General features: G+C 46.7%; 1 protein-coding gene across 1 annotated transcript; it reads left to right on the forward strand.

Annotated features, from left to right (window-relative positions):
* Positions 1 to 2247: 2247 nt before the first annotated feature.
* DLX5 (distal-less homeobox 5) lies at positions 2248 to 13017 on the forward strand. Its single transcript, XM_060782215.2, has 3 exons — positions 2248 to 2876; positions 7592 to 7776; positions 12141 to 13017. The coding sequence occupies exons 1-3, from the start codon at positions 2495 to 2497 to the stop codon at positions 12474 to 12476; spliced, it is 903 nt and encodes a 300-aa protein (XP_060638198.2). The 5' UTR covers positions 2248 to 2494; the 3' UTR covers positions 12477 to 13017.
* Positions 13018 to 13221: the final 204 nt, after the last annotated feature.

Below are 13221 nucleotides of genomic sequence, written 5' to 3' on the forward strand. Positions count from 1 at the left end.
AACAGCTTATGCAAAACGTTTTGCTCCGGAATAAGCAGCAAATGGGGCTTCTTTCCAAGTCAAGTCAATGTAGACTCCATATTATATCTGTCGCACATAAGAGAGATGCGTTTAGAAAGGCACTGCCTAGCTCTGCCTAGACATAGGGTCGCCATAGTTGGCAGCAATCAAACAACAACAAACCTAGTCCTGGTTGTGTTCCAAAAGAGTTCCCGACGCGTTTCAAACGCCTGCTCCGAATTAAGCAGTTGCAATCTGGACTCGTTGGCCCACTACAAGGCCAAATGATCCAATTTGAGCTGGATTATAATAGTACATCCAATGCGACTCTCCTCTAGAAGGCTCAGCCTCACGAATGAGCCTTTCTCCCTAGTTTTGGGTAACAAAACACGGGAGTCGAGCGTTCATACGTTCTCTGCACACCCGTTGTGTCCCTAAAGGCGCTGTTTGAAATGCATTTTTCTTCCTTCCTTATATATACTTCTCGTGGATAAATAGAGAAGGTAGTCACACATATCATATATAAGTGGACTCTCGGTTAACCGAAGCTCTCAAGCAACCGAAAAAAACGAGGAAATACTTTAAATAAAATTGAAATACCCATATTATACAATAAAAAGGCTGCCACGTTTGTTTTTATTTGTCTCAACACGCTTTTAATGATCGCACTTCAATGTCAATATTAATAGTTTATGGCATGTTATGTAGAATGGGGTATAGTATCAGTATGGCTCAAGCAACCAGAAATAACTTTTATCTGGCGTCTACCAATTCCTACGAGGAATCAATTAACTGAGAGCCTTCAGTATATAAGATATGAGTGTAGATATTATATTATAATGTAAGATATGTGTGTACATGCAATATGCCTTGTAATATATATACACATATGTGTATAATATAGACACACATATGTATATACTATATTAGTTATATATTATATTATGTAAGATAAATGTGTGTATATATAAATGTGTGTATATGTTACATTAATTATATATTATGTAAGCTATATATGTACATACACATATATGTACATACACACATACCTTATATATGTACATATATATTTTATTATGTAAGATATGTGTGTATGTGTGTGCATACATATATACTTTATATATGCATGTGTGTTACATTATATATATATAGATATAATGTAAGATATATGTGCATTTGTGTACATACACACATACATTACATATGTATGTATATATGTGTATATTATATACTAGTTATATATTATATTGTGTAAGACGTGTGTGTATATATTTGTAGATAAGTTCATACCTTATATATGTATGTATATATGTTTGTATATGTTACATTAGTTATATATTATATTATGTAAGATATGCACATATATGTACATACACACATACCTTATATGTGTATGTATATATGTTGCATTAGTTATATATTATATTATGTAAGATATATATATATATATGTACAAAGACACATACCTTATATGTGTGTGTATGTATATATGTATATATGTTACATTAGTTATGTATGATATTATGTAAGATATATATATATGTACATATTCACATACCTTATATATGTATATATGTTACATTAGTTATATATGATGTTATGTAAGATATGTGTACATACAAACACAGAGACCTTCCATGTGTATATATTATATTAACTATATATTGTATTGTATTGTATTATGTAAGATGTCTGTGTATGCATGTGTGTATGTACATAGACGCATACCTTATATGTGTGTGTGTGTGTAGACACATAAATGCCATATAATATAAACACGTGCATATATAAGTCGCTCTCTGTGTGTAATAGTGTCCTCAAAACCTCCTCCGAAAATCTTGACTCAAAGAAAAGAGAGAGAGAGTCCCGAGATAAAGGGGTACCAATTCTGCCCCCCTTTTTTGCTTTTCAGGGCGCTTGAATAGAAGTGAAGGGGGGAGTGTGAAGGGAGAGGGAAAGAGAGAAAGAGGGAGAGAGAAAGAGGGAGAGAAAGAAAGAGGGAGAGAAAGAGGAAAAGAAAGAAAGAAAGAAAGAAAGAGAGAGAGAGAGAAAGAGAGAAAGAGGGAGAGAAAGAAAGAAAGAAAGGAAAAGCAAGCAAGCCAGAGGGAAAGGCGAGCGCTTTGTTGTGCGAAACTCGTTGGGCGAGTTCGGGTGTCGCTGGCTGCTCCTGATTGCTCTGGCCAATGGAACCCGATCCACCCCGCTGTGCGTAAGAGCGCAATTATGGATTTAACCAAGCCTCTCCGCTCCCCGCGCGCAGTCTGCCAGAGCCAGGCGCAGCCCCAGAGAGAGAGAGAGAGGGAGCGCTCCCAGCCGACGGCGCCTCCGCCTCCTCCTCCTCTTTCCTCTCCTTCTCTTCCTCCTCCTCCTCTTTCTCTGTCTCTCCCTCCCTCTCCCTCTCTCCGCCCGCCCCGCCATGGCTGCCTAGAAGAGCGCGACGCCCTCCCGCCTCCCTCCCTCCTTCTTCCTCCTTCCCTCCTTCCTTCCCCAAACGATGACCGGCGTCTTCGAGCGAAGAGTCCCCGCCGCCATCCGAGCCGGAGACTTCCAGGCGCCCTTCTCGACCGCCATGCACGGCCACCCGCCGCAGGAGTCGCCCACGCTGCCCGAGTCCTCCGCCACCGACGCCGATTACTACAGCTCCGCGCCCGGAGGAGGAGGAGGAGGAGGCGGCGGAGGAGGAGGAGGCTACTGCTCGCCCTCGACGGCGCCTTACGCCAAAGCCCTCCACCCGTACCAGTACCAGGCCTACCAAGGCATGAACGGCGCCGCCGGATACCCGGCCAAAGCCTACGCAGACTACAGCAGCTACGCCAGCCCTTACCACCAGTACGGAGGGGCGTACAGCCGGGCTCAGACCGCCACAAGCCAGCCAGGTGAGCAGGAGGAGGAAGGGCGAGGGGAAGGTGGGCAAACGCGGGTTGGAGACGGAGTTTGCCGCCGCGTCTGCACTGCACTAAATGCCCTTCAGGCCAGACAAGAAACTGACCCCAAAGTGCACGAAAAGCTCTCTTATGGAGGAGCCCTTGGTCTCCCTCTGTGGTTTTGTGTCCACGCCATCCGGGGACGGATTTCTTATGGAATCATCTGCACAACGAAACTGCTTTCATGGCAAGAATCGCTGGGTTGCTGTGAGTTTTCCGGGCTGTATGGCCAATATTCCAGAAGCATTCTCTCCCCACGTTTTTCGCCCACATCCTCAGAGGTTGTGAGGTCCTGTTGGAAACTAAGTAAAGGATGGCAGGCATCCTCAGAGGTTTGTGAAGGCTTTCGTGGCCGGAATCACTGAGTTGCTGTGAGTTTTCCGGGCTGTATGGCCAACGTTCCAGAAGCATTCTCTCCTGACGTTTCGGCCACATCCTCAGAGGTTGTGAGGTCCTAAGCAAGGGAGGATTATAAACTCCATTTTCCGACTTTCCAACAGACCTCACAACCTCTGAGGATGCCTGCCATAGATGCAGGCGAAACATCAAGAGACAAGACTACTGGAACATAACCATACAGCCCGGCAAACTCACAAGAACCCAGAGGTATATATATTCGTGGAAGGTCCTTAAACAGGAATCATTCAGGCCTTGAAGCTGCAAGGCTTTGCAATGCTAATCAAGGTGATCAATTGCAACGTTCACACAACAGACCAAGATTTCTTTCTCCCATCCTGGACCTTCCACATATATAAACCCCAATTGCCTATTTTCCAGTTTGCCTCACAACCTTTGAGGATGCTTGAAACGTGAAGAGAGAATGTTTCTGGAGCATGGCCATACAGCCCGGAAAACTCACAGCAGCCCAGACTTTGAAACTACAGGAAGTGGTCAGTGGGAATGGGGACTTCGCTGGGGTGTCTGGGCTGGAGAGTGGTGCCAAATAGGGAGCCTTGTGGGTGCCCTCGTGATCTTCAACAGGGATCGGTCCTATTATTATTATTATTATTATTATTAGATAGATAGATAGATAGATAGATAGATAGATGATAGATATTTAAGCAAGGCGTTTGTTTGGTAGCCCCCATAGTACTTCGACCCCCCCACCCCCCTTCCCCGTGTTTAAATCCGGAGTTGAAGCAGAGGAGGGCGCGAAGCCTTGTTCCCAAGCCAAAGGGACGCCAAGGCGGAGGAGAGCTTTCCCATTTAGGATCCTGTCTTGTTGTGCCCAACTGGGCTGTGGGGAGAAACAGGAAACGGAGGGCTTTGGGGGTGTGTTTTCCCTTCCCTTCATTTTGCCATAGTGATAGGGGTTCCTTTAAAAAAAAACCTTCGAGTTTGCAGCTATTTAGGGGGTTGAAAATCTTAGGATATTTTCCTTGGAAGGCTTCACTTCGGTGCGTAAAAATGGGGCTTGGAGAGAATCTCTAACCTCGTCACACCGCAGAGAAAGACAGTTTAGAAGAATGTAACGATCGATCGATCGATAGATAGATAGACAGATGGATGGACAGATGGATGGACAGATAGATGGACAGATGGATGGACAGATGGATGGACGGACGGACAGATGAATGGGTCATAGATAGATAGATAGACATCCCACTTCAGTATAGTACTGTTAGAGCAGTGGTGCCCAACCTTTTTTGGACCAGGGACCACTTTGACCAGGGACCATTCTCCAGCATTAGTACCAAAGGGGTTAGGAATCAGTTTTTGGTCAGCTTTAGATTCGGTTTGGCTATCTGGGGTGCTGATTCAGAAAATTGCATTGGATAGACCACCTCAGCTCTAGTTTCTGATACTGACCATATGCCATCCAGTGGTCGCCATCTCCTCGCCCACAGAGAACCATATTTAATATTGTCTTGGAAGAGGCATTTGAGGGGAGATCTATCTATCAATTAATCTATCAATCCATTTATATATTTGGAGTTTTTTTACGCTCGTTCCAAGCGATGGCAACCTAGTGCACAATTCTTTCTCCTTCCCAATAGCCGCGGGCGACAACAGGCCGAAGGTTGTTTTGGTGTGTAAAGGGGAGGAAAGAAGGAGGGAGGGGGAAGGAAGGCAGGGAGGACAGGGTTTGATCTCTTGCCTCCTCTCCTTTTACCCCCCAAACTCCCCTCCGAAAAAGCTAATTTTAACTTGTGGTGCGGCCGAGAGAGCCATCCCACACACGGAGAAGCGCGGTCACGCCGTTTCCTTGCGGTTCCCCAGGAAAACTCGAAAACTATCCGGGAGGCCACACTGCCCTCTTTTCCCTCAATGTCTCCTTTCCCCCTCCACATTTTTCTACTCCCTTCATAAACACACACACATAGAAACAGATGCGAATCTTCCTGTCGCAAATGCGGACGCGCTTTTTGTGAATCACTCGCTTTTGACACTTTTCCCTCCGTGAGTTTTTTTCTCTCCCTCCATTTAAACTGCATCCAATGCTTAGATTTGGGACTTCTCCAGACAGAAGTGTCTTAATACCGATACAATGTCTCCTTCTCCTTTTCCTCCCCTTCTTTTCCCGACTTGCGTGCTTGGGAAAAGCTTTGCAAACGTGCAAATGGGTCATAAAAAGGGAAGAAAAACACCCCCGGGCGCATTTGAGGGTTGCGAAGGGAACTCTTCCCTTCAGTGCCCTCTCTATCCCCCCTCCCTCCACGAAACCACATCCCGCTTCTTCTTCTCCTCCTCCTCCTCCTTCTGCAAAGGCGGCGAATGTATACCATATAATCGCCTCTCTGTCTGGACCGGATTTGGCTACTTTCGGCTGCAATGGAGGGGAACCCTGTTCTTGTAAGGAAGGGAGGGTGGCACGCTTTGTAGGAACACACACATACACACACTCTTCTCCCCCTCCGAAACCAGCCTCAGGGTGGAGGATACAAACACGAAGCTCCCCATGAAAGAGAGACTGAAAGAGAAAGAGAAGATGGTGGGAAAAGAACTCGCTCTCTCGGTTGTTGTGAGTTTTCCGGGGCTGTGTGGCCATGTTCCAGAAGTATTCTCTCCAGACAAGAAACAATCAAGGAAAATATTCCTGCTTCTTGGCAGGGGGCTGGACTAGATGGCCCATGAGGTCTCTTCCAACTCTATGATTCTACAATTCTATGAAAAATTATTTAATTTGTTTATTTATTTACTGTATTTGTATACTGCCTTTCTCAGCCCTCAGGCGACTCAATTAAATCAATTAAAAACTCTAAAATCATAACAATAAATAAAGAACAATATTAAAAAAGGGGGGAATTCCACACAAGAAACAATCAGGACCAGCTAATCACCTCCCAACAAAGGATTCCCCCAGGCAGTAAAAAGTGCTCGGAACTGCTAGGCCATCAAATGCTAATCACGGTGGCCAAATAAAACATTCACACCTACCTCAAACACGAGTCCTTTCTCCCACTCTGGACAGATATATAAACCCAGTTTTCCTAGTTTCCTACAGACCTCACATCCTCTGAGGATGCAGGAGAAAGGTCAGGAGAAAATGATTCGGGAAGATGGACGGACAGCCCGGAAAACTCACAACAACCCAGTGATTCCGGCCATGAAAGCCTTCGACAATACATACTCTTTCTCCTTGCGCAAAATTAGATTGGGACTGCGAACCATAACTCTTTGTCAGTCGTTGCTTTGCTGTTACTGCGGAGGAGAAAGGGCAAAAATATTGGATGATGTTGAAGATCCGGGTCCTCACTCTCAGGGCCCTTCCACACACCCCTAAATCCCAGAATATCAAGGCAGAAAATCTCACATTATCTAAGTATGAACTCAGATAACCCAGTTCAAAGCAGATCTTGGGGTTTTCTGGCTTGATATTCTGGGATATAGGGCTGTGTGAAAAGGCCCTCCAGGCTCTTCTACATCCATATATAATATCTATATCTCAAAGCTCATCTATCTATCTATTATCTATCTATCTATCTATCTATACACACACACACATACCTTGAAGGAGCTGGGGGTGGTGCCGGGCCAACAGGGAGCTCTGGCGTGGGCTGGTTCATGAGGTCAAGAAGAATCTAAAGCGACTAAATGAACAACAAATATCCCAGAATATCAAGCCAGAAAATCCCACAATATCTGAACTGGGTTGTCACAGGCTACACTCAGATTATGTGGGATTTTCTGTCTTGATATTCTGGGATAGAGGGCTGTGTGGAAGGTCCTGCATTCCTCTTCACCCCACCTATTTTCTTAAATTTTCTCTAGACGGGCTTCTCGTGTGCTGAGGAATATTTATGGTGGAATCACCCCAACGGAGGGTTATTTAGAGCCTAACAACACAGATTCCCCAGTACTATAGGTAAAAGGTAAAGGTTTCCCCTGACATTAAGTCTAGTCGTATCCGACTCTGGGGGGTGGCGCTCATCTCCATTTCTAAGCCGAAGAGCCAGCATTGTCAGTAGACACCTCCAAGGTCATGTGGCCAGCATGACTGCATGGAGCGCCGTTACCCCAGTAGTATAGACACCCCCATTTGTCCCATTTCCCCCCCAAAGCATTTGTTTGCAAACTTGGCTTGGGCCACGTCGGGGTCGAGCAGGGTGAGATGCCAGCTTTCCTCTTCTTTTTTGGTTTCTAAGTTTCCTTGTTCTTTCCTTCCATCCATCCTTTGTCTCCCCCCCCCCCCCCCCCCCCCGCCTCACCTACCCATCGCCCTATAGAAAAAGACGTGGCGGAGCCGGAGGTGCGAATGGTGAACGGCAAACCAAAGAAAGTCCGCAAACCGCGGACGATTTACTCCAGTTTCCAGCTGGCGGCTTTGCAGCGGCGGTTCCAGAAAACCCAGTATCTGGCCCTGCCGGAAAGAGCCGAGCTGGCGGCCTCCTTGGGACTCACGCAGACGCAGGTAAGGCCTCACTTGGGGCTGGACCCACACTGCCATATCAAGCAGCTCAAGCTGCATCAGATGCCTCTACCGTGAGCGCAGAGTGTAGTTCACGTATCTGTGTCTCTCTGTCCAAAGAGTGTCTCTAAAAGCGCATTTAGGCACAACGCACACGGAGGCGCCGGTGAAGCGCGTTTCTCTTCAAGATTGCTCCGGATTTTTTATATCCCTCACCAATCTGGGTTGAACCCTTTTTGGTTTGAGGTGTGTTTTTTATTTTAGGATGGTCAGATTCTGGGGAAAAGTGTGGAAAAGGTGGAAATCTATTCCGTTTCGGCCCACTTCCATAAGGCTTCCCTTTTGGTTCCCCAACACAGAAATTTCCACTCTTGTTTTCTAAATAAGCACACCGGATGAAGTCTAGTTTCTAACCTCGTGGAAACAAAGGTGGTGTGTGGGGTGGGGTATGGGGAATTACACGCGTGGGGCCTCGGATTGGCTGCAGTTTTGGGGAAAGCGGTCCAACTCGCCGTAGGGCTTTTCGTACAGGTGGAAGCAAGGTTGCTCACACAAGCACCTCAATCCACACTCACCTTTGTTCCCATTGGCTTGCCTTTTGCAACGTGGAAAGGGCAGAGAGGCCTCAACTCCCAACACTGGGAGGGCCCCGATTCTCGCTTTTGCCCTTTTCCCACTCAGATACCGAGATCGCGAATTGGGGCGTGGGGCATTGCGTGGAAGGACAGGCATTGTGTTGGATCCTTGGAGGGTGTGTTTCTGAGGGGTTGTTTGAAAGGAATATCACCCTCCCAGTTTGTTTCCCGGGGAATTGAATTGGCTTTTGTGGGCTTCCCCTCTCTGCTGTCTTGCAACCCAGAGGCACATCCACACTGACCATGTAATACAGTTCTAAACTGATACTGAAGAAAGTAGTTTCGCTATGCATATGATTATACAGGAAATTCTTGAATTTGAACCCCCCCCCCGGGCCTCCCCCCCCCGTGCTTTTGTAGGAGTTGTCTGACTGCCACAGTTTGAAACAAGCTTCGAAACCGCGTTAAATGGTCAGTGTAGAGAGGACCTAAAACTGGTGAATTGGATTGATGCATGAGGCTCATTGGAGCGCAAAATAGGAGGGAACTGAAGCCCACCCGTGTCTCTGAGAGTCAGCCCTCTCAGAGGTGGCACAAGGGGTTAAACCCTTGTGGCGGCAGGACTGAAGACCGACATGTCGGAGGTTCGAATCGGGGGAGAGCTGCGGACGAGCTCCCTCTGACAGCTCTAGCTCCCCATGTAGGGGCATGAGAGAAGCCTCCCACAAGGATGGTATTTTATTTATCGTGTCAGGAGCAAGCAGACATTTGTATTACATTTTTAACAAAATAAACAAACAACAGAAAAAAATGCAAAGTTTGCAAGCTTGGTAGTTGACTACATGTCCTTTGACCAGTATCTGGCCACTTGGAGTGCCTCTGGTGTTGCCGCAAGGAGGATGGTAAAACATCAAAACATCCGGGCTTCCTCTGGGCAACGTCCTTTCAGACAGCCAATTCTCTCACACCAGAAGCGACTTGAAGTTTCTCAAGTTGCTCCTGACACGCAAAAAGAAAGAAAGGAAAGAAAGGAAAACCCCCAATATATTTGTGGGTTGCTTTCAAGGAAAAGGATGCCAAGGATAGTCAGCCCCATTTCTATAGGATCCCGACAGTTAGCAGTGCATATTCGAAGGGGTGCAGTGTGGCACCACTTCAACTGCCATGGATCATTGCTGTAGCATCCTGGGATTTGCAGTTTGATGAGGCATCAGCGCTCTTGGGCAGAGAAGGCCAAAGGCCTTGTAAATCCACAACTTCCAGGATTTTACAGCAATGTCAAAGGTCTTGAAGACTGATTTTGTTGAGCCGGTGATTCCATAGGAAAACTGGAACTAGTTGGAGGCCCAGGTGATGATGACACCTGCCATAGAGTAGTGGTGAACATTAGGGCCTTGCTTTTGTGGGAGTCTGTTGTCTGGCCACCGCAGTTTGAAGCTAGATCTGAACTGCACCAAATGATCAGTGCAGATGAGGAGAAATCAACTGAGGCTTGTTCTACATTACTGTATAATACAGTTGGAACAGCTATGTGGTCAGTGTGTAGACCCATATAATAAAGTTATACAACAGTGTAGAACCAGTCTCAGGTCCCATCCACACTGATCTTTAGGTGCATGATCTCTAGCTGCATCCACATTGCTGTTATATAGTCAAACCGCATTATATGGATCTATTTATTGTTATATGGAGTATCGTTGTATTTTATTTCCCTGTTTAAGCTTGTTGTACCCCACCTCCAGCTGCAAGGAGAGAGACATTAATTCAGACATTGGGCAAACTTGGACCCCCCCCAGGTGTTTTGGACATCAACTCTGGCTGTTAGGAATTCTGAGAGTTGACGTCCAAAACACCTGGAGGGCCCAAGTTTGCCCATACCTGGATTAATCTCAATTTATATTGATTGATTGATTGATTGATTGATTATTATACTGACCATATATTATACTGCCTTGGGGGCTCTGAAAGACATACAGACTAAGAGACAGATTTTATCCTAGAACTGTAATTATCGCCCCTTCCACACAGCTGAATAAAACCCCACATTATCTGCTTAGAACTGGAATATATGGCAGTGTGGACTCAGATAACCCAGTTCAAATCAGACATTGTGGGATTTTCTGCCTTAATATTCTGGGTTATATGGCTGTGTGGAAGGGCCCTGGATTCAACTCCATGATTTAGCATTGATGGGGCATTGGGGGCTATGTGGTGGTGGTGGTGGGAGTGTGAAGGGATGGGTGCGTTGTGTTGTGATGTATGCTGGGGAAAGCATTTGATTTTGTTGTACAACAAAGTTATTCTATTCTATTACTATCTCACAGAATAGTTATTCTATTCTATTACTACAGAGAAGCCCCTGGGCAGGAAGGCAGGAAAGGTCGTAGGTTCGAACCCGGGGGGGGGGGGGGGGGAAGCTCCCGTGTGTCAGCTCCAGCTTCTCATGCGGGGACATGAGAGGAGCCTCCTACAGGATGGTAACACATCTGGCACCCCCTGGGTAACCTCTCTGCAGACAGCCAATTCTCTCACACCAGAAGCGACTTGCAGTTTCTCAAGCTGCTTCTGGCAGGGTGTTCCCTGGGCAACCTCTCTGCAGACAGCCAATTCTCTCACACCAGAAGCGACTTGCAGTTTCTCAAGCTGCTTCTAGCAGGGTGTCCCCTGGGCAACCTCTCTGCAGATGGCAAATTCTCGCACACCAGAAGCGACTTGCAGTTTCTCGAGGTGCTTTTGACATGGTGTTCCCTGGGCAACTTCCCTGCAGACAGCCAATTCTCTCACACCAGAAGCGACTTGCAGTTTCTCAAGCTGCTTCTAACACGGTGTCCCCTGGGCAACCTCTCTGCAGACGGCCAATTTTCTCATACCAGAAGCGACTTGCATTTCTCTTACGCCAGAAGCGACCTGCAGTTTCTCAAGCTGCTTCTGACACGATAAGAAAGTGGATTTACTTGGACCAAGATTTAGTCATGATTTGAGTTAGACCCAATGGGATAAATAAATCAAGAGTCCCTGGATTTATTTATCCCATTGGATCTAACTCAAATCAAAGACTCTGTTTTCAAGTAGAGAAGTCCCCCACAGGATGGTAACACATCTGGGCGTTCCCTGGGCAACGTCCTTGCAGAAGGCCAATTCTCTCACACCAGAAGCGACTAAGTCGCTCCTAACACACAAACAACAACAATAATAATAAACCTATTCCACAAATGATTTTTTTGTGTGTGTCAGGAGCGACTTGAGATACTGCAAGTCGTTTCTGGCGTGAGAGAATTAGACATCTGCAAGGACGTTGGGGATAAACCTATCTCACAATTTTTGTGTGTGTGTGTGTGTCAGGAGCGACTTGAGATACTGCAAGTAGTTTCTGGCTTGAGAGAATTAGACATCTGCAAGGACGTTGGGGATGTTTTGATGTTTTATCATCCTTGTGGGAGGCTTCTCTCAGTACCTGCATGGGGAGCTGGAGCACCTCTGACCTGTCAGTCTTTAGTCCTGCCCGTACAAGGGTTTAACCCAGGCAGCCTCAAACTGCGGCCCTCCATCTGTTTGGGCCTTCAACTCCCAGAATTCCTGACAATTGAACAAGCTCATTGGGGCTTCTGGGAGCTGGAGACCCAAACAGCTGGAGGGCTGCAGTTGGAGGATGCTTGGTTCAACCCATTGTGCCAAATGCAAGACCATGGAGCAGAATGCACATTGGGCTGGTGAGAATGCACCTTGTCCTGAGTGGCAGCTCACGATCTCCCTCCTTGTGTCCCCCTCCCCCCGCCTTCCTTCTCTCTCCAGGTGAAGATCTGGTTCCAGAACAAGCGGTCCAAGATCAAGAAGATCATGAAGAACGGGGAGATGCCCCCGGAGCACAGCCCCAGCGCCAGCGACCCCATGGCGTGCAACTCCCCGCAGTCCCCGGCGGTGTGGGACTCGCAGGGCAGCGGTCGGTCCCTGAGCCACCACCCCCACGCGGGACAGGGACACGGGCCCGCCTCCCACCCTTCCCCGGCCTCCAGCTTCCTGGAGAACTCGGCCTCGTGGTACTCCAGCGGGAACGCCCTCAACGCCCACCTCCAGCCCCACACTTCGCTACAACACCCCTTAGCTTTGGCCACCGGGACAATTTATTAGAACCGGGCCCTTTGTTATTATTATTTTTTAAAAAACACTAATAAGAATCACAGCAACGTCAGTTCCTTCTTCGGCCCCCTTTTGCTCTTCACTTTGGGACTCTGATGATTATTCTCCTAGAAGGAGGAAGAAAAAAAAGATATTGCAAAAGGGAGAGACTTTCTCAAGGAGCCTATACAGGAGGATGACTTGTGTAACGCTTGTGCATGTAACTTATTGCATTTCAAAGGAAACGTTCCAATCCCCGCCTACTTTTTTTTAAAACGGACTTCCAGGTGGTTGTTTTCTTGTTTTGGTTTCATTTTGGGGTGTTGTTTTTTTGTTGTTGTTCTTGTTGTTGGAATTTTTTTTTATCAGCCGTGGACACTTTTCAAAGGTGCCTTGAAATCTTCTCGACCTCAAACACTTTTTTCCCAGAGACTTTTTTTTTCTCTCTCTCCCCACCCCCACCCCCTTCAAAATGTCATTTTCAACCCTGTACATACCTGTAGATAGAGGAATTAAATGTATATTCTGAATAAAATAAAATTATTTCCAACAACGGAACAGGAAAAGAAAGGAAAGAAAAAGAGAATACAAACAAATATATTTGAGAATGGTTTCCAATAGCGTTCCTGTTGGATTTGGTGAATGGGGGAATGGAGGGGGAGGATGCCTGGCAGTCCCTTTTTGCTCTCTTTCTTCCTCCTTTTCCTCCGTGTACTTTTCCATTGGGGAACTTGGGCCCTCGAGCTGTTTTGGACTT

The sequence above is a fragment of the Anolis sagrei genome, chromosome 6, assembly GCF_037176765.1.
Source record: "Anolis sagrei isolate rAnoSag1 chromosome 6, rAnoSag1.mat, whole genome shotgun sequence".
NCBI lineage: Eukaryota > Metazoa > Chordata > Lepidosauria > Squamata > Dactyloidae > Anolis > Anolis sagrei.